Consider the following 25,296-nt stretch of genomic DNA (forward strand, 5'->3'; position numbering starts at 1 on the left):
ATGAATTGGTAAATTTTATGCTCATTCAACAAGCTCATGAAGTTCATCTATTCTTCCAGTCCATATCATAAACATCAATAAAATATTTCCATAAAGCGATTTTAGTTATAAATGGAGAATTTTCCATCCATGTCTTCTCAAATCTGATTATAAAAATGTTAGCAATAGAGGGACAAATTATTGTGTCATTTACATTAGGTTTTGCTAAAAGATAGTCTGTATATTGACCCTGTAGACTTGGCCAGCCCTGGTCCTAGCCGGGTATGACTCACCTGCCACCAGTCGGGCCTACCTAGCCTCCGGGTTAGTTAGGCAGCGTCAACTCAGCTGTGGCCCAAGGTCTCACAAATGGAAGTACAATCCCATCCCATCACTGTACATCTGGAAGACCAGTGTGGGGAAGTTCAAGTGTAGAGGAGGGTCTGACCTTGGTAACCTCAGTGTTGCAACATCCTCAAGCTGTTAAAATCAAGTTGAAACTGCAGAGGGTTTGAGAGAGGAGGAATTGTGGTTGTTCAGTCTCAACCCATTGCTATATACCTGGAAGATCAGTGTGGGGAAGACTGAGTGCAGAGGAGAGTTGTACCTTGGTGATTTCAGTGTGGTGACCTCCACAAGCTGTTAAAAGCACACAGACCCAATGGTGCACAGTTGCAGGGGTGTGCCCAACTGCCAGGCCCCTTTGGAGCCCCTTCAGAGTACCAGAGGAGCCTGAGTAGTTTATTGAACTGTGAGGTGTTCAAGCTGAATCCATTTTATAAATACAGTTATGATCTTTTTTTTTTTTTAAGTCTGTGCTGGAATGGGTAAACAGAAAATCAAAAGCAAACAGCTGACTGCTTCAGCTCCTAAAATGTTAGGCCCCATGGACAAACATTGTCATGACAGTCTCTGTTGCTGGTTCTACAGGTGGAAGTTCTGCAGCATTTGTAGCTAAGGTGGTTTCCCTTAGCTCTGGTGATAGGTCTCTGCCTCTCCCACCTTTGAGTGTGGCGAGCTCTCTGAAAACCACCACAGTTGGGGTGAAGTCAACTGACTTGTGTCCCTCCACAGCAGCACTGGGAGCTATCCCCATCCCTGAAGTACTAGTGATGCCTTCATCTTTAGTCATCAGACCCTATGTCAGAAATTATGCTGCCAGGCATTTGGAAAATTTGTCACTAGGACTGAGAATATATTGCAAAATACGGTTTCCCAGGTGTGTATATTTACTGTTGGTTCTGCCACTAAATTTCAAGAGCTGGACCAGAGGGCTGACTCTTTGAATACAAAAGTGGGTGTATTGGAATCTTAGTTTTAATATGTTCATTCCATGGGGATCTCTGATATAAAAAAAATAGATTGATTACACTTAAAACTGGAGAATTTAGAAAATGTTTTAGGATGGAAGAATAAGAGGCAATCAACATCAACCAAAATAGTTAGATCAAGTAAAGATGACAGCAGTATGGTGTGCACATTAGTTTATTGGAGACATTAAAAGTCAACGTGGCCAGGTTTCAGTTTCTACTTATCTCTGTTATCAGCCTACAAAGCAATTCCAAGCAAGATATTTGCATTGAGTGCTTGCAAATACGCACTGTGGAGACTGGAAAATGTCTAGGGTATCACCTTGAGGTTCTACTGGAAAATGGATGAGTTAAATCCAACATGAGTTTATCTGTTTCCAGATGTAACCATCTTGTTTTTCCCCCAATAACTAAGGTTTATTAGGAACACACTAAAGTTGGAGAATACGTGAGTTGCAAAGTTTGATTTGAACCAGCTACTTTTCAAGACAGTTTTCATTTGTAACATCAGACACTCCACAAACATTAGGAAACAACATGTGTTTCTTTGTTTTCTAAAGGTAAACCTCTATCATGTCATAAATCTTGTAACACAGGGGAAGTTTCTGTGTTTTTAACTTCCCACATATTGTTCTTGAGAGACAAAATGACATCACACTCTCATAGTGTCATGTTTTACTTCCTGTTTTCTCTACTCCTCATTATTCCTCACAATTTGTCTAGAAGTCCAGCAGACTGACAACACAATTTGTCTAGAAGTCCAGCAGACTGACATCCCAGCTGTCACAGGTTAGAAATTCTTCATGATGAGAAAGGAAGGAAATCAGAAAGAAAATTAAACGTAACTGTATTTGAATGAAGCAATAGGTCTACAAATTAAAGCACATAGGTTGAGCACTTTACAAAGAACCTTTCCTCATGGTCATGAAAATGTAAGCAAGACATGTGTCGTTTCTATTGTATGCCAGTGTGGCGGATAGTGGTTCATGCAGCAGATTTTGCTCCTGGAGAACTGGGTTTGATTCCCACTACAGCTCCTTGTGACTCTTGTCAAGTCACTTAACCCTCCAGTGCCCCAGGTACAAATAAGTACCTGTATATACTATGTAAACCGCTTTGAATGTAGTTGCAAAAACCACAGAAAGGCAGTATATCAAGTCCCATTCCATCTTACAGGGTTAATTCTCTAAAGCAAGTGTTAACCTTGATATGCCAGTTCTGCATGTAAATGGTCAGAATACGTGCATAAAGGATATGCATCTATGCACTATTTTGTAAATATGTCTGTGATAGTGTGTGTTTTACAGGTAGGCAGCACATGGTGGACTCTAGGCAGAGCACAAATAAATAGGAGACAAACCACTGCAGAATCAAAGCAGACAACACGGCAGCAGCAGTAATTCAAGAAAGGATGAAACAGCAAAAGTTCATCCAAATGTAACTTTAAGGGTTTGTTTTTTAGATTTTGTGATATATATTAAGAGAACTATTTATTAATTTTTATTTATATCTATACTTTATATGTTAACAGGGAATTGCAGCATATACTTTGTACCTGTGAATGTATTTTGGAAACCTGTGTTATATATTTCTAAAAAATGCAAACATTACATTTTTAAAATTATTTTAAAGATGATCAACTCATGTGTTCTTTCAATGTTTTTATTTTGTGACATGTATTATTGGTAGACTCCTGACGAAGGTTTTCCGAAACTTGGCCAGGTTGGGTCTTGTTCCCATTAAAGTTGCATTTGAATGAACTTTTGCTGTTTCATCCTTCCTTGGATCACTACTGCTGTGTTGTCTGCTTGGACTCTAGGCAGACCATGGGCAGGGCACACATTTATGCATGTAACCTATAGAATACTAAAAGGTACATGCATATCACTGGTGCTTAGGCACACATATGCCAGCTGGCATAAGTCCTGTCACCTAGACGCATAAGCACATATATATCTGGTTTTGCTAGTATTCTATAAAGGAAAGTGGATACCCATGTTCCTTTATGGAATATGGCCCTGTCAGGTGCCCTCTGGCTGCCTGTTATAGAATTATTCAGAAAGGGGTCCTTTTACTTAGATGTGTCAATGGATTTAACATGTGGTAATGATTAGCATGTGCTAAATGATAAGATGCCCACTATATTCCTATGGGTGTCTTATTATTTAGCACGTGCTAATCATTAACGAGCGCTAAATCTGTTAGCACACCTTAGCAAAAGGACCCCTTAGTGTATGGAGTCATATGCATGATAATGACTTTGAAAAAGAGGGCAGAAGTCTATCAAAGTCCAAGAACTAGCAATTTGTACAATTCCTATCTCAAAGTGTTTGGATTTTAGATTTTATTGCTCAGCTTTCCAAATCTGAAAGCAAGGGTGAGTTACAAATTCAGATACTGCTGCTGGATCTCTGCTCATGAACACTCACAACCTATTTTCTCACTTAATGGTTTTCTGAACTCCAGCAACAGACTGAACAGGTATCCTGAACCAGAACCTGAAGTGGAGGAGTGGCCTAGTGGTTAGGGTGGTGGACTTTGGTCCTGGGGAACTGAGGAAGTGAGTTCAATTCCCAGCACAGGCAGCTCCTTGTGACTCTGGGCAAGTCACTTAACCCTCCATTGCTCCATGTAAGCCACATTGAGCCTGCCATGAGTGGGAAAGTGCAGGGTACAAATGTAACAAAAAAAACAAACCATGGCACTGCCAGCAAGAGAGATTTATAATGACCATTGTTAAACAGTAAAAGGGAATCAAAATAGCAAAAAACTTCAAGGATTCAGAAAAATAAGCTACACATATAGAAAAAGAGCTGTTTCCCTCTATCTCCCTGTAATAGGTCTTTTTATAATGCTACTGGCTGTACACAACACTGCACAATGATGTTAAATATTCAGATATATTAAAGATTATAAGCTCTTTAGAGAAAGGGCATATTGTAAATTAGTACCTGGGGCAATAAGAGAGAAAGCGACTTGCCCGAGATCAAAAAGAGCATGAGTGGCAGAGGCAGGAATTGAGTCCTGGCTTCCTTGGTTCTCAGTCCATTGCTGTAACAACTAGGCCACTTCCTCTCCCCATTTAAAACATCTTTACATAAATCCCACAGCACAGTTCTTGGCCCTTCAACTTCAGAGACAAAAATCATTGATCAGAAGCTGAAAGCTCTTAAGAGAGCTGAGCTCCACCTATGAAAGAGTAAAAAGATTTGTCCTAAAATCAAAGTCCTTGTCACAGTCTAGCTCACTTTCTCACAGTCCAATGATATTTCCTCTTCAGTAGATTGTTAGAGCCTGGACCCAATTATGGCATCTCCAATACTGTCCCAAAGCTTTCTTCTGCTTGTTCTATTTAACCATCCCTGCAAGTCTCTCATTTGGGTCTCAGAACAGCAATTCTGTATACAATCATACTCCTGTATCAAGAAACTTGATGACATTCTACTGCTGAGAAATCAATACGCAATTTTCTGAACAGTTAATGTCAATAGCAACATTTGAGTGGCCAATAGATTAATTCTTCAAAGTTTGTAGACATAGAGGGGCATTATCGATATGACGTCTAAGTCCGACTTTGGACATTTTGCAAAAAACGTCCAAAATCCACATAGGGAAGAAGGTCATTTTTGAAAAAGAAAAACATCCATCTTTTTTTCAAAAATACTATAGATGTTTTGTGTTTTGGATGTTTTGTGATTTAGACGGGGTTTTTTGGTCCATTAAAAAAAAAAAAAAAAAAAACATCCTAGTGCAAAACACACAAAATCAAGCCATTGGAATGTAGGAGGAACCAGCATTTTTAGTACACTGGTCCCTGACATCCCAGGACAGCAATAGAGCACCCTAGGGGACACTGCAGTGGACTTCATAAAATGCTCCCAGGTACACATCTGACCGTTTCTCCCTTACCTTGTCTGCTGAGCCCTCCAAAGCCCACTACCCCCAACTGTACACCACTACCTTAGCCTTTATGGGTAAAGGGGGCACCTATATGTGTGTACAGTGGATTTCTGGTGAATTTTGGAGGGCTCACAATTTCCTCCACAAGTGTAACAGGTAGGGGGAGGTAGGAGCCTGGGTTCACATGTCTGCAGTGCACTGCACCCAACACTACTCCAGGGACCTGCATGCTGTTCTAATGGACCTGAGTATAACATCTGAGGCTGGCATAGAGGTTGGTAAGTAATGTTTGTCATCACATTTTTTGGGGGTGGGAGGGGGTAGTGACCACTGGGGGAATAAGGGGAGGTCATTCCTGATTCCCTCTAGTGGTTATCTGGTTATTTAGGGCACCTTTTGTGCCTTATTCATAATAAAAACAGGTCTAGCTCAAAATGTCTATGTTTTAGTCCTGGACGGTTTTGTTTTGTTCCATTATGGCTGAAAAACATCTAAGTCTTAGGAACACCCAAGTCCCGCCATGAACATGCCCCTGGCACACCCCCTTGAGATTTAGATGCATTTCTGACAGACTTCAGAGAAATACGTCTAAAAAGAGGTTTAGAAAATACTGATTTGGACATTTTTGTGAGAAAAATGGCCAAATGCAGACATGTCAACTTTTTGGATGTTTTTCTCTTTTGAAAATGAGCCTGAAAGTATAGCAGAAAAACCTAAGCTAAATGAGCAATTTTAATCTATGGTATGCTTAGGGCATATCACTCCTGCACTTCAGTTGGTCCACTGGTTGCCTATGGATGTATTGTAAGCAATTCAAGTGCATGCATTCGGCATTCAGACTTGTGAGTGGCATTACCAATCTAGATCTGGCATTGCTGATTCAGGACTAAAAGCCATTTCATGGTTTGTAAGCATTGCAACAAGGGCTTTTAATTCTCCCACTAGTCACAGAGGTGCGGGAAGATGTTGACTTGTTTCCATGTCTTCAAAGTTATAGGCCTATAGTATTGGACTTTACTTACTACTACTTATCATTTCTATAGCGCTATGAGGCATACGCAGCACTGTACACCATACACAAAAAAGACAGTCCCTGCTCAAAGAGCTTACAATCTAGATAAGACAGGTAAACAGACAGAACAATAAGGTAAGGGAATAAAGAGGTGAGGATAAAAGGACAGGGCAAGTGAGTAGAGGTTAGGAGTCAAAAGCAGTGGTAAAGAGGTGAGCTTTAAGATTGGACTTGAAAACAGCTAAATATCTGTACCAAGAAAAGGATTTTAGTGCTATTTAAAAGAGCTTTTGCTTAATGTTTATATAGTTTTATTTTACATTTTGGACATGTAATTTATGAGAAGTTTTGAGGATCGCAATATTTTGTCTTTAGCTATGTTTAATTGTATACTGATATAGTAAATGATGGAGATAAAAACCTGCATCATCCATCCAGTCTGCCCAAGGCAACTAGAATTGTACCTAATAATAATAATCATACATGACACTTATATACCACACTTACAACAAAAGTTCAGTGTGGCTCAGAAAAGAGTAAACTGGACAAACTACAAGAATATTACAGATGATGGTCAACTAAACAGCAAGAAAAATAACACAGTCATTAAAAAATTTCTATAATCTGATTGCCTTCTTAGATCAATAAGTAATTTATTCCAGTGGCCAAATAAGCAAATGTACCAGACAAAACCTGTTTATAAACCACCTGTTTTGGATCTGGATATTATAAAAGTAGAAAACATCTAGATCCAGACATTTCTATGCGATAATTGTATTAGACTTACCATATACTCTGGTACTTCACTGTGCACAATTCGAAAAACAAGGCAACAAAGATTAAAGACAACATGCGCTTGCATTGGCAACCAATGCAGCTGTATCATTAATGGGGAAACTCTGTAAAATCTAGAAACCCTAAATACTAATCACTCAGTGGTATTTATTTATTTATTGCATTTGTATCCCACATTTTCCCACCTCTTTGCAGGCTCAATGTGGCTTACAATTCGTCATGGATACTGGAAATAGCAGTGAAGATACATTTGGTTTACAGAGGGTTTTGTGTTACATGGTGGAGAAATACATGAAGGTGTCAAAGCAGAAAGATATTATAAGGCATTATAAGACAGTCTGGAAGTTTTAAAGATTATACAGCTACACATGTTAGTTTCTCATGTTCACTACTCCCTCTATGGTGTCCACTGTTTTGCAAATCTTCGCGCCTTTGAGGTGTCCACTGTGTTGCAAATCTTCATGTCATCTGCAAAAAGCAAGCTTTTTCTTCTAACTCGGCAATGTTGCTTACAAATATATGGAACAGAATCAGCCTTAGCATCAAGCCCTACAGCACTCACCTTTCCTCCATGTGAACTCCATTTGTCACCATTCTCCACCATCCATCCATCAACCAGTTTCTGATCCATTTTATTACATCAGGGCCCATTTCCAAGTTGCTTAGTTTATTTGAGTCTCCTATGAGGAACTGTACCAAAGGCTTTGCTAAAATCTAAGTAGACTACATTCAGCACATGTCCTCAATCCAGTTCTCTGGTCAATCAAAGAAATCAATCAGACTCATTTGACAAGATTTGGCATGTAGCCTTGGATCTTGTAACTCATTGGATTGCAGATATTTTAACATTCTTTCTTTTCAACATGTCTCCATTGCCTTTCCCACCACTGAAGTTAGACCCTCTGGTCTGTAGTTTCCCACCTCTTCTCTGTTACCACCTTTGTGAAGAGAGACCACATCAGCCTTTCTCCAACCCTGTGGTTCTCCAGTCTTCAAGGATCTATTAAATATATCCTTTAGAGTTCCCCTCAAACCCTGTCTAAGCTACCTCAGTCTCTTGGGATGTATCTCTTTGGGTCCCATGGATTTCTCCACATTCATTTTTACAAGTTGTTCATAAACACATTGTTCCATGAAGGGAGCACTATATCCCCATATAAAACAATTTGTCAAACTTCTGCAGACTTTTGCCAGGTTTTTCTTCTGTAAATACTGAACAGAAGTATGATGCTTTTATTTGTGTTTCTATTGTAACTCATTTAGGAGCCCTTTTACTAAAGGGCGTTAAGCCTTAACGCATTGTGAAAAACAGGCTACCACAAAATACAGTAAAGCATTTTGCAGTATTTTGTTTACCTGCACTAATGCCCCAATGCTCAAAACTCTGGTGCTGTATGGAACAGCGCTGGAGTTTACCGCTACAACAGTGCCCAAAAATAATTTCCTTATGCTTGAAGCTAATAATATGCAAATAATATGCACGCTATTAGCTTCGAACATGAGGAAGTAAATCATGCAGATGGTGCCTGGCGCATGCGCTGAAGAGTCGCATGCACCAGAGAGGAGGAGGAGGGAGAGAAGAGGAAGGGCCAACATAGCTTCAGCCTGCACTCCTGAACTCTGCCCAGGCCTGCTGTTTGAATCGGGTCACTCACAGGCTTCATACTGTAGGCAGGGTCCTACTGTTCAGTGTGAGTGAATCCAATATTATTTCTTTACTTAAAACATTTCTATACCACTAATCAGACCTGCCAGATGTGCTGCTTTTCCTCCAGTTCATCAGAGTTCATAATAGGCTTGCCTGCAGAGTCTGTCAGACTACCCTAACCCTCCTCCCACGTTGGGGAGCTGACCCGCAGGTCAGGTGGCTGTGCACTACACTGGCCCGGTCTGGCTTGCCATGCTGCTTTTGCTTGCCAGGTTATCTAATGCCAGCTCTGAGCTGATGTTCAGGGCGCTCTCTTCTTTCAGCATTGCGCTGCATAGAAAATTAATTTAAATGAGATTAGCATGCTGCTTGTGCTAATCTTTGAAGTACTCGCTGTCCCCCGCGCTGAAGTCCTCTGAGCACTGCTGGCATTTGCTTCTGGGCATTGGAGCCTAAGTGCATGTTAGCTATTTTTAAAAAATACTTTTTAGAGGGGGCATGGCATGAGCGGAGAATGGACATAGAATTTGTTAACTAACTAGGGTGTTCACATTAGCACCTGCTAACTGGCTAATGTTGAGTTAATGTGGGAGCACTTAGCACACCCTAAATAGGAGGAAATAAGTGTTCCAATATTAATATTCTTGCAAGTCCTGTGTGCTAGTGAAAAAATTAGTATGGGACCTCCAATAAAAATTTTTGAAGTCCTATTTTAACAACATGCTAGAAACGGGCTTAGTGTATGGGAAAGTCCCATTTTAAAACACGCTAAGTTCATTTCTTAGCACACCTTAGTAAATTGTATAACTGAGACAATAAATTTGGTGGTGAGGAAAAAGGGATGAATGGGGGAGCAGATGTTAGTGAATGACTGAATTTGAGAGAAAGACGTGAATGAGTGAGTCTAGGGTAGTGTGGGGTAAACTTGGTGAGGGGGAGAATGGATAAGTGGTTGAGCCCAAGGAGTCAAGTGAAATTTTCAATGGCTAAAATGGGGTCACATCACAAAAATGTTTGGGAAAGACTGATCTAGATGCAACTTCTGCAGGGTTTCTGCTTGTATTTTAAAAAGACACATGCACCTATGTGTCTTTACATAATAGCCTGCAAATAGGCACCTTCATGCTCTATTAACTTAGGCACACCTGTTATAAAATTACTAAGTGTGTTTGGCTCAACCTATCCCATAGGCTTTCCAAGTACTAGCTCAACAGCATTTCCATTGCCACGGATCCTCATCCAAGAAACAAACTGAGGTCCCTTCTTTGGCAGTGTAGACTATTAACTGGAGGAACAGTTAGCTCTACCTCTACTTGATAGTACTCTACAGGTGCAGGTGATGGACGGGGCAGCTAATGAAAAGGAAGGTTTCCTTGCATCTGAGATACAGGAGAAGAAAAATTTAAAACACACACACAGTACTGCCAATAAATGATCTCTTATATCTCCAAGTTGGATCAAGGCTAAAAACACTTATTTCTAACACATAAGTCTTTACATCCTCAAGCTGGGCCAAGCTAGAAAAAGTACATGCATCTGAGTAAACCAACATGGGGTTTTACATCAGAATTAGATGCTATTAAATAACCTACTTTGACTGGGAAACTAATCATTTATTCTTTGTAGTAACAGAACCTCTAATAAGAATCTTGCACAAAAGACAGAACTAAACGAACTGGACAGCTACAGAAAGTGATTTATTTAATACTACATAAATTCAAAGGATACCCTTGGTAAGATGCTGTTTCCAAGTGACTGTGCATGCTTCCCAAGAGGCTAAATGACATACCATCTAAATGTATCAAACTACCTTCCAACTAGATTAAAACTCAAATGTGTCATAAGCAAAATAAAATGTACATTGAAAAAAAGAAGCCTTGCAGTATTTTAGTCTCCCAATAAAAAAAACTTTATTTTTACATTGCTGTGAATAAGAGGTTTATGTTAAACACAACTGTAACATCCAACTACAACATTAGTTGAACCAACTATTCACAACTTGGTGGCATATCATGACAAAAAGCCCCACGATGACAATGCATTTTTAACACTGTCAATATCTGGCACCCAGGACCTTCTTGTAAGGAGAACAGGTATTGCTGGACACCAGCACACTCGTTTTTATGTTACTGATCAACAAAGCAAAACTGAGCCTGCAACTAGTTACGATGAAATGTTCACCTGAGCACAGAGGTCCCACTCCAGACTCTTCCCTGCTAAAGTCACAGCCAGGGCACTGCTGGAAGGAAGCTCTGTAACCAAGTGGTCTAGACAGACAGAGATTTCCTACCAGCCTGGATGAGGAAGTTGATCCTGTGGCTCACCTGGGAGGGAATTCCTGTTATGAAACCAGAAAGTCATAGGTTGGCACTTCTTCTCTGACCCTGCTGTAATCCTGGACAGCATGTTGTCTGCAGTGATACCTAATGACCTGACACAGCTCAGAGTGTTGTTACAGCCCCAACAACTACACTACAGGCCTGGATTCGGAGTTTTAAAAATAGGGAACGTGGAATCGTTTAAAAAAGGAAAATATTTGCCAGATTTCCTTTCAATTAGGTATTTTCCTTGTGCCCTTTAATTTTGTAAAGCAGATTTTGCCTTTTCAAAAGATGGAAGTTTTGCGGATGCGTTTCAGGGAGTGCTTAGAAAGTGCGTTGCTCATGTTAAAAAAAATATCAATAATAATATATTCCTGAAAATAAAATAATCTGTGCCATCAATGTTATTAACATGTATTTATGCAAGAAACTAACTTGTTACTTATATCTGTGAAATACACATTTTTTTTACCATTTAAAAATTCAATAAAATATGCATGTATTGTACGGATGTTCATGCAAAAAAAAAACCAAAAAAAAACAAAGCAAAACAGACTGGCATGGTAAGAGGAACCAGAAAATATATACGATTATAAACACAAAATCCAAAGTCCCCTGCTGGAAAAACATTTGACAAACAGAAAAAGGATGATCACTGAAATCCGTACCCAATGTAAAATTTAAAAACCAAGGCCACTACAGATAATTTGCAACATGCACATTTCAGTCAGCAATGGAGTTCTACAATGTGTTCCTTTATAGGAACATATATATTTTTTATGATTTCCAGTAGGTGTCAATTTTGTTGTGCAGCTAAAATCTTTGTTATGAAAACCATGGTGGCTTGCAGAAAGCTGAATATTCATAAAAGGCATCTGGAAAAGCAGCATCTATGCTGAAGTGATAGGAAATTTCTACAAGTCCAGTTAAGGACGCTACATCTTACATTCAGAGGCAGATTCCCTTAGTTTAGAATTAGGTTACAAATTCAAATCCAGGTATTAGTCATTGAACAAGTTAAATTTAGAGGGTCTTTTACTAAAGATTAGCTCGAGTTATCTGCAGCAGCGCTCATAGGAATAAAATGGGACCTGCCACAGATAATTCGAAGTAACCTTTAATATAAGACCCCCCCCCCCCCCAAAGTTCTTTTTCTTATGAAGCCTTGAGTAGACCAAGTCAGAAACATCTGAAGAAGGAACAGATGTTGTCTCAAAAACTCATATACTACTGTATCTTTAGAATATTGTATCACAACCCGGAAAAACACAATTTGGTGATCATGGGCCACATATTGTCACAAACTGCTTCTCAGGGAATGGAGAAAGCTCATATGCTACTGAGCCTCCCCTGAGCCACGCTGATGCACATGGATCCTCACACCAACAGGAAACATTTTCAAAACTCACAGACTGGCTGTGCTTTTTTGCGGATGACACGAAAATAGCCAATAGAGTGGATACCCTGGAGGGAGTAGAAACAATGAGAAGGGATCTCCGAACGTTAGAAGAATGGTCAAGGGTCTGGCAGTTAAAACTTAATAATGTTCATAAATTCATACCAGTCCTTATACTTCTTACATATATAACTTCAAACTGTATCACATAATTTTTTTTTACAAAACATATTTTAAAAAACTTTTAGTGCTCAGTGTGTATTGTAGTGCCTATTGCCTAACCACAATTTGTGACAGCTCCAGCTCATAGCACAACACTATTATGACATCATTGTTGTGCTATGAGCTGGACCCATCACAAATGGTGGTTAGGCACTACAATACACACTGAGCACTAAACATTTTTTTTTAATAATTAAAAAAAAAAAAAGATTATGTGATACAGTTTGAAGTTATATATGTAAGAAGTATAAGGACTGGTATGAATTTATGAACATTATTAAACAAACTGATACCAGATAAAACGAGTCGAACCCTAATAATATATATTGAGTTAAAATTTAATGCCAAGAAGTGTAGAGTGATGCACTTGGGGTGCAGAAACCCAAAAGAGATATACTGGATAGGAAGGGAGAGATTAGTAAGCTCGACTCAGGAGAGAGAACTTGGTTGTGTTGGTGTCCGATGATCTGAAGGTGAAGAAACAATGTAACAATGCGACAGCCGTGGCCAGAAGGATGCCAGGTTGCATAGAGAGGGGTATAACCAGCAGAAGAAAGGTGTTGATGCCCCTCTACAAGTCGTTGGTGAGGCCCCACTTGGAGTATTGTGTTCAGTATCTTGCTAAAGATGTAAAAAGACTGGAAGCGGTGCAAAGAAAAGCTACAAAAATGGTATGGGATTTGCGTTGCAAACCGTACGTTGAGAGACTTGCCGACCTGAACATGTATACCTTGGAAGAAAGGAGAAACAGGGGTGACATGATGCAGATGTTCAAATATTTGAAAGGTATTAATCTGCAAACAAACCTTTTCCGGAGACTGGAAGACTGTAGAACTAGATGAATTGAGGTTGAAGGGGGGCAGACTCAGGAGTAATGTCAGGATGTATTTTTCACAGAGAGGATGGTGGATACATGGAATGCCCTCCCATGGGAGGTGGTGGAGATGAAAACGGTAATGGAATACAAACATGCGTGGGATAAACACAAAGAAATCCTGTTTAGAAGGAATGGATTCACAGAATCTTAGCGGAGATTGGGTGGAGACACCGGTAATTGGGAAGCAAAACCGGTGCTGGGCAGACTTCTACAGTCTATGCCCTGATCGTGACTGAATAGATATGGATGGGCTTGAGTGTAAATTTTAAGGGGCTACGACATTAGCTTCGGAACCTTTAGTACAAGGACAGTGAAAGGCAGACTTCTACGGTATACATATAAAGTATCACATACCAAGTAAAATAAGTCTATCTTGTTGGGCAGACTGGATGGACCGTACAGGTCTTTAACTGCCGTCATTTACTATGTTACTATGTAAAACAAGCACAGCCAGTTCATGGGTTGGAACATGCTTGCTCTCTGTTAAACAAAAACTAAGGGGGACACAGCTCCTGACAGCTCCAGCTGAACCTAAGCATGGCAGTACCCATGGCCTAGTGAATGTGGCATTAGAAAGAGGATTGGGAATGTCAAGAAAGCCATTTCCTTCTAGAGCAGAGGCTCTCAACCCAGTCCTCGGGACACACCTAGCCAGTTGGGTTTTCAGAAAACCCAAAATGAATGTGTATGAAACAGATTTACATGCACTACCTCCATTGCATGCAAACCTATCTCATGCATATTCATTGTGGATATCCTGAAATCCTGACAGTCTGAGTGTGTTCCGGGTTGAGAACCTCTATTCTAGAGGAAGAGAGTATATTTACTTATTTACTGCATTTGTATCCCGCATTTTCCCACATATTTGCAGGCTCAATGTGGCTTACATTGCTCCGTCATGGTATCATCATGACTGAATAAACATATACAATTAGTAATTACATAGGAAACAAGGGAAATATAGTGTATAAAGTAACATGTATAGAGAGAACATTTATGGAATAGCAGATGAGACGGTGCTTTACTAAAGTTCAAATGATGGATCATTATGGTATGTTCTGTTAAAGAGGTGAGTCTTCAAGGATTTCAGAAAGTTGATTAGGTCATGTATTTTTTTCATGGCAGTTGGCAGTGCATTCCATAGCTGCGTGCCTATATAAGAAAAACTGGATGCAAATGTCAGTTTATATTTTAGTCCTTTGCAGCTTGGGAAGTGGAGATTCAGGAGTGTGCGAGATGATTTTTTGGAGTTCCTGAGTAGTAGATCTATGAGGTCTGACATATAGACCGGAGCATCTCCATGAATGATTTTGTGAATCAAGGTACAAATCTTGAACTTTATGCGTTCCTTGACTGGGAGCCAGTGCAGTTTCTCTCTAAGGGGTGTGGCACTTTCGTATTTTGCTGCAGTCTGGCTGCAGTATTCTGGGCAGTCTGAAGTCTTTTGATGACTTGGTCTTTACAGCCAGCATATAGAGCATTGCAATAGTCTAAGTGACTTTTTTTTTGTTTACATTTGTACCCCGCACTTTCCCACTCATGACAGGCTCAATGCGGCTTACATGGGGCAATGGAGGGTTAAGTGACTTGCCAAGAGTCACAAGGAGCTGCCTGTGCCTGAAGTGGGAATCGAACTCATTTCCTCAGGACCAAAGTCCACCACCCTAACCACTAGGCCACTCCTCCATTGACTGCACCAGGCTGCGAAATATATCTCTTGGGATTAAAGGTTTTACTCTCTTAAGTTTCCACATTGAGTGGAACATTTTCTTTGTGGTATTCTTCACATGACTTTCCAATGTAAGATTTTGGTCAATGGTAACTCCAAGAACTTTCAGGCTTTCCGATATGGGAAGGATGAGGTTTGGTGTGGTTATAGAAGTGTATTTATTTGGGTTGAATTGTGATGAGAGGATGAGAGATTGTGTTTTTTCAGCATTAAGTTTTAGTTGGAATGCATCCGCCCATGAGTTCATGATTTAGAAACTGTGGTTGATGTCATTAGTAATTTCATTTAGATCGTTTTTGAATGGGATGTAAATTGTGACATCATCTGCGTATATATGTGGGTTGAAGCCTTGGTTGGCTAACGATTTGGCCAGGGGTGTTATCATTAGATTAAAAAGGGTGGGCAAAAGTGGTGATCCTTGGGGAACTCCGCAATCAGGTTTACAAGGTGTTGATGTAATCGAATTAGATTTTACTTGGTAAGTCCTTGCAGTTAAGAAGCCTCTGAACCAATTGAGAACATTTCCACCAATTCCGAAGTATTCTAAGATATTTAATAGCATTTTATGGTTCACCATATCGAATGCGCTGGACATATGAAATTGCAGGAGAAGTATATTATTGCCTATTGCAATTGTTTGTTTAAATTTATTAAGGAGAGTAGTTAGTACTGTTTCGGTACTATGCTTTGACCGAAAGCCTGATTGAGGATCCTAGGAAGATGCAGAATAATCAATCAGTAAAGATAATTAGGCTCCTTTACAGACCAAGTAAGGAGAACTTCTCCTTTAATTCAGAGGTAAAGCTCTTATTTTCTGGGCTGCAAGTTCAATTTCTAAAACATATCAAAAATAGATTACAATTCTGGTTGTCGCATCTCAAAAAAGATATAGTGGAATTAGAAAAGGTGCAGAGAAGGGCGACGAACATGATAAAGGGGATGGGACGACTTCCCTATGAGGAAAGGCTAAAGCAGCTGAGGGGAGATATGATAGAGGTCTATAAAATAACGAGTGGAGTGGAACAGGTAGACGTGAAGCATCTGTTTACGCTTTCCAAAAATACTAGGGGGCGTGCGATGAAGCTACAAAGTAGTAAATTTAAAACAAATCTGAGAAACGTTTTCTTCACTCAACGTGTAATTCAACTCTGGAACTCGTTGCCAGGTAAAGGCTTCCTAAAGGAACAGTCCATAGACCTTTATTAAATTGGACTTGTGGAAAATATTTCTGGGATAAGCAGCATAAAATGTTTTGTACTTTTTTGGGGATCTTGCCAGGTATCTGTGACCCAGATTGGCCACTGTTGGAAACAAGATACTGGGATTGATGGACCTTTGGTCTGTCCCAGTACAGCAATACTTATGTACTTATATACTACAGTGCTATAAGCACAGAACCTTTACAGTACTAAAATCAATTCCTGGAGAGGAATAATACACCACTAGTGTACATACACTGCACATGAGCATGTGTGTAATGAGGTCACCTGTCCATTCCTGGGAAAAACAAAAATTGAAAGAACTGAGAAATTCCTTGAGTAGAGAACAAGGGGATCCTTTTACTAAGCTGCAGTAAACACAAATGCATGCTTACCGCAGCTTAAAATGGCTTACTGTGGGACATACTCAGGCATCCTGCGGTAATTTCCTGATCTGTGTGTGCAAACCATGCACTAAAAAATGTTTATTTTATTGCCGAGGGGGCATGTCTGAGGAGGAGAGTGGATGTTTCTTCACTAATCAGCGCAGCTACATTACCATACAATGATTAGCACAGGATTCGCATGTGAACCTTTATTGCCTACATGTAAGTGCTCACATGCTAATTTTTTTTATGGCCATGCACTAATAGATGTGAACAGCCATACTCGCAATACTTGATATCATAACATCGCACCGCGGCCATTAAACCCAAACAAACGGCATCTTTTAACTACTGCTTCTTCTACATCACCGGAAACCAAGAAGACAAGGTCAATCCATGGAATTTATTCACCTGAAGCAACTCCAATTCAAATAAAATCCATGGATTGACTACATCTTCTTGGTTTCCAGTAATGTGGAAGAAGCAGTAGTTAAAAGACACCATCACCATTTTTTGTGCTTAACGGCAGCGGTGCGATGTTATGAGATCAAATATTGCATGCACTAATGGCAACATTAGTGCATAGCCATTAATTGAAAAAATGGAAAATCAGCCAATATACTGCTGCAGTAAAAATGGCCCTAGGGCAAGGGAAAAACTCGTTAAATGGGACACCTTTCACCGCAGCTTAGTAAAAGGACCCCAAAAGTCTTGCAAGGCAAATGAAACTTGTCAAGCACAGCTTAAAAAACGACGACCCTGCTCTAACCTCATTCAAATCTAAATTCTGATTTACAAATATTTGACTTAAATTTACCTAAGCAGTCTCACTCTGATTTTGTTTTTTAATTTAATACAAATTTGCTTGCATTGGTTTGCATCTGTGCAAATATTTGCAGATTCAGGCTGGTCAAAGTAACGGAACACAGTGTACATTTTCTAACAAATACAAATCTGTCAGTAACTTATGCACAATCATCATCTTTGAATAAGCCTTATGTTGACTTAATAAAAAGCATGAGTCTGTGAAGAATCCAGGCTCTTCTGGGACCAGTATGATTGCTAAACTTTCTAGGATATAAGCAGGTCAAATAGATATGAACAGAGGGCTACCCCTGTGGCTCAGGTTACCCTGCAGCTGAATCAGATCCAGGTGTCCTGCCCAATAAATCCAAGAGCTCAGCAGAGGCAACACACTCAATCACAGGGTGGGGGAGGGGCAGATAGCTATCATTAATGTGGAGAATCCTGCTGATCAAGGTGAGGGGATAGGTGGGAGGAGGCTTCTCTCCAATTTTCTGAAGAACGACAGTGGATAGGCTGACTAAGCGTGTTGCATGGGAAGCAAGTCTTGGGGTGATTAAAACGAGACCTGAACAAGGTGGATGTGAACATTCACACTGGGGCATAGACAGTGTAGACTGAATGGTCATCAGCATGTCCAGGTTTGACTCCAGTTAACTGAACCCCTCATTCACTGTTTCCCCCATGCCCCTAACCACTGCCCCTAACCACAACAGACATGAATCCTGACCTTTTTATCTTTAATGTAGCACTCAATTAACATTCTTAATTAAACTGCTAGGGCCGACTATTTGGTCTAGGAAAGCTTCCCTTTTAGTTATAGAGGCCTGGTTTTCTAACAGTGTGATTCATGATTTCAGTGCTACGCAGATGTTGCTAACAAATCACAATGCTGAATTATGCATTACATTACAACTTTGAACATCATAATTAGTGATCAGTCATTTTCAAAATACATCACATCTCTCTATGCAACTTTATCTTTTTCTACATACTTTAGCTGTCATTATACCATCCTAGAGGCCATACATATTCCGCGAATTAGAAAAGAAAGACGGAAATCCAAAAGACAGCCGGCCTGGTTGAAAAGTGAGGTGAAGGAAGCTATTAGGGCTAAAAGAAACGCCTTCAGAAAATGGAAGAAGGAACAGTCTGAAAATAACAAGAAGCAGCATAAGGAGTAATGCAAATGCAAGGCGCAGATAAAGAAGGCCAAGAGGGGTTATGAAAAAAAGATAGCATTAGAGGCAAAAAAAACATAGTAAAAATTTTTTTCGGTATATTAAAAGCAGGAAGCCGGCAAAAGAATCGGTTGGGCCGCTAGATGACCGAGGGGTAAAAGGGGCGATCAAGGAAGACAAAGACGTAGCAGAGAGACTGAATGAATTCTTTGCTTCGGTCTTCACCGAGGAAGATTTGGGTGGGATACCGGTGTCGGAAATGGTATTTCAAGCGGACGAGTCGGAGAAACTTACTGACTTCACGGTAAAACTGGAGGACGTAATGGGGCAGTTCAGCAAACTGAAGAGTAGTAAATCTCCTGGACCAGATGGCATTCATCCTAGAGCACTGATAGAACTGAAAAATGAGCTTGCGGAGCTACTGCTAGTGATATGCAACTTATCCTTAAAATCAAGCGTGGTACCGGAAGATTGGAGGGTGGCCAATGTAACAACGATTTTTAAAAAAGGCTCCAGGGGAGATCCGGGAAATTATAGACCGGTGAGTCTGACGTCAGTGCCAGGGAAAATGGTAGAGGCTATTATTAAAAACAAAATTACAGAGCACATCCGAGGACATGGATTACTGAGACCGAGTCAGCACGGCTTTTGTGTGGGGAAATCTTGCCTGACCAATTTACTTCAATTCTTTGAAGGAGTAAACAAACATGTGGACAAAGGGGAACCGGTTGATATTGTGTATCTGGATTTCCAAAAGGCGTTTGACAAGGTACCTCATGAAAGGCTACAGAGGAAATTGGAGGGTCATGGGATAGGAGGAAATGTCCTACTGTGGATTAAAAACTGGTTGAAGGATAGGAAACAGAGAGTGGGGTTAAATGGGCAGTATTCACAATGGAGAAGGGTAGTTAGTGGGGTTCCTCAGGGGTCTGTGCTAGGACCGCTGCTTTTTAATATATTTATATATGATTTAGAGATGGGAGTAACTAGTGAGGTAATTAAATTTGCTGATGACACAAAGTTATTCAAAGTTGTTAAATCGCGACAGGATTGTGAAAAATTACAAGAGGACCTTACGAGACTGGGAGACTGGGCGGCTAAATGGCAGACGACGTTTAATGTGAGCAAGTGCAAGGTGATGCATGTTGGAAAAAAGAACCCGAATTATAGCTACGTCATGCAAGGTTCCACGTTAGGAGTTACGGACCAAGAAAGGGATCTGGGTGTCGTCGTCGATAATACACTGAAACCTTCTGCTCAGTGTGCTACTGCAGCTAGGAAAGCGAATAGAATGTTGGGTATTATTAGGAAAGGTATGGAAAACAGGTGTGAGGATGTTACAATGCCGTTGTATCGCTCCATGGTGCAACCGCACCTTGAGTACTGTGTTCAATTCTGGTCGCCGCATCTCAAGAAAGATATAGTAGAATTGGAAAAGGTGCAGAGAAGGGCGACTAAAATGATAGCGGGGATGGGACGACTTCCCTATGAAGAAAGATTAAGGAGGCTAGGGCTATTCAGCTTGGAGAAGAGACGGCTGAGGGGAGACATGATAGAGGTATATAAAATAATGAGTGGAGTGGAACAGGTGGATGTGAAGCATCTGTTCACGCTTTCCAAAAATACTAGGACTAGGGCGCATGCGAAGAAACTACAGTGTAGTAAATTTAAAACAAATCGGAGAATATTTTTCTTCACCCAATGTATAATTAAACTCTGGAATTCGTTGCCGGAGAAAGTGGTGAAGGCGGTTAGCTTAGCAGAGTTTAAAAAGGGGTTGGGCGGTTTCCTAAAGGACAAGTCCATAAACTGCTACTAAATGGACTTGGGAAAAATCCACAATTCCAGGAATAACATGTATAGAATGTTTGTACGTTTGGGAAGCTTGCCAGGTGCCCTTGGCCTGGACTGATCGCTGTTGTGAACAGGATGCTGGGCTCGATGGACCCTTGGTATTTTCCCAGTATGGCATTACTTATGTACTTATGTATTATGCAAAAAAAAAACCAACACACATTTTTAGAGTTAGCACTTTATTTTGCTACATACCATTAGTAAATAAATCGGCCACTTTCCATAGCCATAAGGGGCTAGATTTTCAAGTAGATGTAGCCTGTTAAGAACGGATATAGCTGGCTAGACTGGTTGGGGTAAAAATCAGCTTACAAAGACATGCCAAATACAGCCACTCAAAAAATGGGTGTACTGGGAATTATGACTGGATCCGTGTTGGGAACTTCGCCACCTCTATCTTAAATTTCCGAACTACCTTCATAAGTAGTGCAGCTAACTCTGTGAACAGGAATAGCTGGCTTAAATTTGCCAAGTTACCATTTATGAAAATTTTCTGACCCAGTCTAACAGGTTTGGTGGTGGCTGAACATTTGCTTTCACTTAGCCAGCTAAGTCACCACATGACTTATTAAAACTCAGCCCCACAGTGCTCTGGAATGGCATCAACCATCATCTTTAGTCACCACCAAAAGTCTGAGTCACTGAGGCTTTTCTCTCTTTGGAAAAAGACCTTGAAGACTCAGACACAAAGTGCCTGACCCAATGTCCATCTATCAAGGATAGCAATTTACAAGCTTCCCTCAGGAGAAGCATGAAGACAGCATTCCCATTTGTTTAGTTTAAAAATGATAAATATACTACCAGTTAACCTAGTTCAGACCCCTCTTCTAGTAAAAGGTTTTTACAAAGCAGCCACTTAAAACAATAAAAAAAAACCCGATACTATATTGTCCAACAAAGAAAGTGGGTTAAATTGTTCACTTTTGCCGTTATTCTTCCAGGCTATTGTACAAATCCATGGTGAGGCGATTAGATGTCTCACACTAACGTCCAGCACAATCTTCAGGAGTCACTGCAGAAGACTTCAGTCCATCCCTATGATCTCAAGCACCTTTCACCTCATCATTTCTGACCACACCACACCGGCAAAAAATGGATGCGATTTAATGTCTTCAACACCGGCAGCTCCTGCACCAAGACGTTCGATGGGATTAAACTGCAAAAGCTTAAAAAGCACAAGAAACTCAGTGAACACCAGCAGAGGCACCTTTAGGCAACTAGCAGACATTTGCTTTCAAATCCAACAGATGTTCGACAGTTTACAAATGGAAATATTAAGTTCGTGTTAAAATTACTTATATTAGTATGAATTTATACTGAACAATCACGGTCATTCTGGTACCAACCCTCCCAGAGCAAACTTGTTAAAATGCATAATTGGGCATCAACTTTAAACTGCGTTTCAAATATCTTTTTTTTTTAATTATTCACATTTTTATTGATAACTTGTCATAGGACTACTTCCCGGGTTGCAGAGGGAGGGATGGGTGGGAGAGTAAGAGGGGTTAAATAACTGTCCAAACATCTTTTTGTTTATTATTTATAAAATTTATAGTCTGTTAATCAAAGCCTTCTTGACAGGTAACAAAGCAACATTTGAAATAATTTTTTAAAATGATAAAACACTAATAAATAAATTACAATAAAATCAGACAGTAGCATCACAGGTAATATTGAACAAATGTATCCTTAATGACTTGTTAAATCTAATATCTGTTTTGCATTATAGCTTCTGAAGTAGAAAAGCACACTTATGTATGAGGACCCCAAGTTCTGATTTACATGACGGAACAAAGAGAAAAACCAGGCTGATACTTTACTAAAAAAACAAGTTATGGAGAGGCAGAATAATGCATTGTCTTGAAAACAATTATTTTATTTATTTATTCATGACATTTACACCCCACACTAGCCTGCAATAAACTCAAGTTCAATGTGGCTTACAAACAATAAAGTGAATAAAACATAATAATGTACAGAATATAACACAAATTACAATAAGTTCAAGAAGCAAATTAATACATGTGCAGTAAGTAACTACGGATTTAGACTATCTCAATTTATCTTAATTTGACTATGGGGCTCATTTTCAAAGCACTTAGACTTACAAAATTCCACAGATTACTATCCAGCTTATAATCGAAAGAGAAAAACGCCTATATTTCGACCCAAATCGGGAGATGGGCGTTTTTCTCACAAAGGCGCCCAAATCGGTATAATCGAAAGCTGATTTTGGGTGTTTCCAAATGCACTCCGTCGCGGAAACAAATAAAGTTGACGGGGGGGGGGGGGTGTCGGAGGCGGGACTGGGGCGTGGTTATCAGCCAAGGAAAGATGGGCGTCTGTAGCTGATAATCGAAAAAAAAGGCGTTTTTACCGCAATTTTGGGTCACTTTTTTGGACCCTTTTTTTTCACGAACAAGTCCCAAAAAAGTGCCCCAACTACCCAGATGACCACTGGAGAGAATCGGGGATGATGTCCCACCAAAAAAAACCCACTTTAAAAACTTTTTTCCCAGCCTGTATGCCACCCTCAAATGCCGTACCCACCTCCATGACAGCAGAATGTGTTCGATCCTCTCACAGCCTTTCCCTGGGTCAGATGTGGCTCGTGGGTGCACTACAGGGTCACATCAGCATTGCATTGTGGTGGGTGTAGGGTATTGGGCTCTGTGATTTCATTAGCTTGTGTTACAGTCTCACGATGTTGGTAGTTGGTAGGCTCTACTCCTATGGTGCTTTTCCCCCTGCCTACTGGGTCAGAGTGTGCCCTGTTGTGTTTCCTGTTGTAGTCCATGCGGTAGTGGCCATTTTTGTAAGCCAGTTTTAGTTCCCTTTCCTGTGTTAGCCACGTTAGAGAACTTAGTTCTTACCTTGAATGTGGCTGAAAGAGGGCATTGTACAGCATTCTGCCAGCTCTGACCTACTGCTCATCTCAGTACCAGGGAGACTCGTTGCCAGTGGGGCACAACCTCTGCAGTTAACTGTGAGTAAACGTGCTTATTCCAATAAAGGACGTTTTCGGAGAGATTGTGTGCCAATGTTATACAGCAGCAACAAGTCCTAGAGGCTTGCGTGTATGCAGGTCCCTGGAGCACTTTTAGTGGGTACCGCAGTGCACTTCAGCCAGGTGGACCCAGGCCCATCCCCCCCCCCCCCCCCACCTGCAACACTTGTGCTGGTAAATGGGAGGCCTCCAAAACCCACTGTACCCACATGTAGGTGCCCCCTTCACCCCTAAGAGCTATGGTAGTGTACATTTGTGGGTAGTGGGTTTTGGGGGAGGGGGGCTGGGAGCTCAGCACCCGTGGTAAGGGATCTATGCATGTGGGAGCTTTTTCTGAAGTCCACCGCACTGACCTAGGGTGCCCAGTTGGTGTCCTGGCATATCAGGGGGCCAGTGTACTACCAATCCTGGCCCCTTCCACGACCAAATGGCTCGGATTAGGACGTTTTTGAGCAGGGCGTTTTTAGTTTCCATTATCGCTAAAAAAAACAAACGCCCAGCTCAAAAACGTCCATTTTTTCGAAAATACGGTTCGGCCCGCCCCTTCACAGATCCATTCTCGGAGATAAACGCCCATGGAGATAAGCATTTGCATTCGATTATGCCCCTCCACATAACTTTGCAAGGCTACGTGCTTTGAAAATACGCTTCTATATCAAATTAGTATATATACAGCATGGGAATAATTTTTGAAAGGTTTTTGTGTGTGTAAAGCATGTTTAACACATGGAAAGGCCTTTTATAAAACTGCACAGTGGTATGTATGTATGGCAACAAGATGCAACATACATGCATGGCAACAAGATGCAACATACTTATACATATGGGAGAAATTCTATATATGGCACCAAATGATAGACCCTACTTCTGTGCCAAGAAAAGCGTTTTAACAGATGCAAGGTGCTGAAATGGGCAGAAAAGCATGAAAACACACTTACACGCCCATTTATAGAATAGTGCATAAGTGTTTCCGTGTGGCTCTGCAAATGGGGCATGGACATGGGAGGGGCATGGGTGGGTCAGAGATGTTCCTTTAAAATGCGCAGTTATAGAATTCGAGGGATCCATGCCCAACTTGCATGCCGAGATTTACACCTGATTTCACTTGGTGTAACTCCTCATGCCCAAAGTCCAGCGCCATGCGCTCTTCTATAAAGGGCACTGATCCCAGAATGACCATTACAGAATACCATTCAGTGCCAAATTTTTTCGGCGCCAAATTTTGAGACCGAGGGGGGGGAGGGAGGGGCCCCTGCATGGAAGAGATTGGAAAGGGAGGGGCCCTGCACGGGAGAGACCGGGGGAGGGAGGGAGGGAGGGGCCCCTGCACGGGAGAGACCAGGAAGGGAGGGGGGAGGGAGGCATTCCTGGGCATTGAGTGGAGCAGCAATGTATGCCTGTAGAATACAACTTTGGAGCAGGTATAAATGATTGTACCACCATTTATGCCCTATAGCAACTGGTTTTGAATGCTTAGTTTATAATGGTGCGCAGGCGCATGTTGCTTTTATAAAACAAGCTTAAAACAGGCAACTTTTCCGACTTCTCACACAGGCATCCTGCTATAAAATCAAGCCCCATAAAGATGGGAATTTCCAAAAGCTGTTTATTCATATTAATGAGCTATCTGAAACCGAGGGTTCAGGCATTTGAAAGCTAAGTATCAGTTTCTTTAA

General features: G+C 40.7%; 1 protein-coding gene across 3 annotated transcripts in view; it reads right to left on the reverse strand.

The window, feature by feature from the left end:
* Positions 1-20,775: 20,775 nt before the first annotated feature.
* RPS6KC1 (ribosomal protein S6 kinase C1) overlaps positions 20,776-25,296 on the reverse strand; it is a 335,059-nt gene continuing 330,538 nt past the window's right edge. For all 3 annotated transcript variants that reach the window (XM_030196044.1, XM_030196043.1, XM_030196042.1), the window contains one exon: positions 20,776-21,778. In XM_030196044.1, the coding sequence (XP_030051904.1) occupies positions 21,668-21,778 (111 nt within the window). In that variant the 3' untranslated portion in view covers positions 20,776-21,667. The remainder of the gene's footprint in view (positions 21,779-25,296) is intronic.

Source organism: Microcaecilia unicolor, chromosome 3 (assembly GCF_901765095.1).
Source record: "Microcaecilia unicolor chromosome 3, aMicUni1.1, whole genome shotgun sequence".
Lineage (NCBI taxonomy): Eukaryota > Metazoa > Chordata > Amphibia > Gymnophiona > Siphonopidae > Microcaecilia > Microcaecilia unicolor.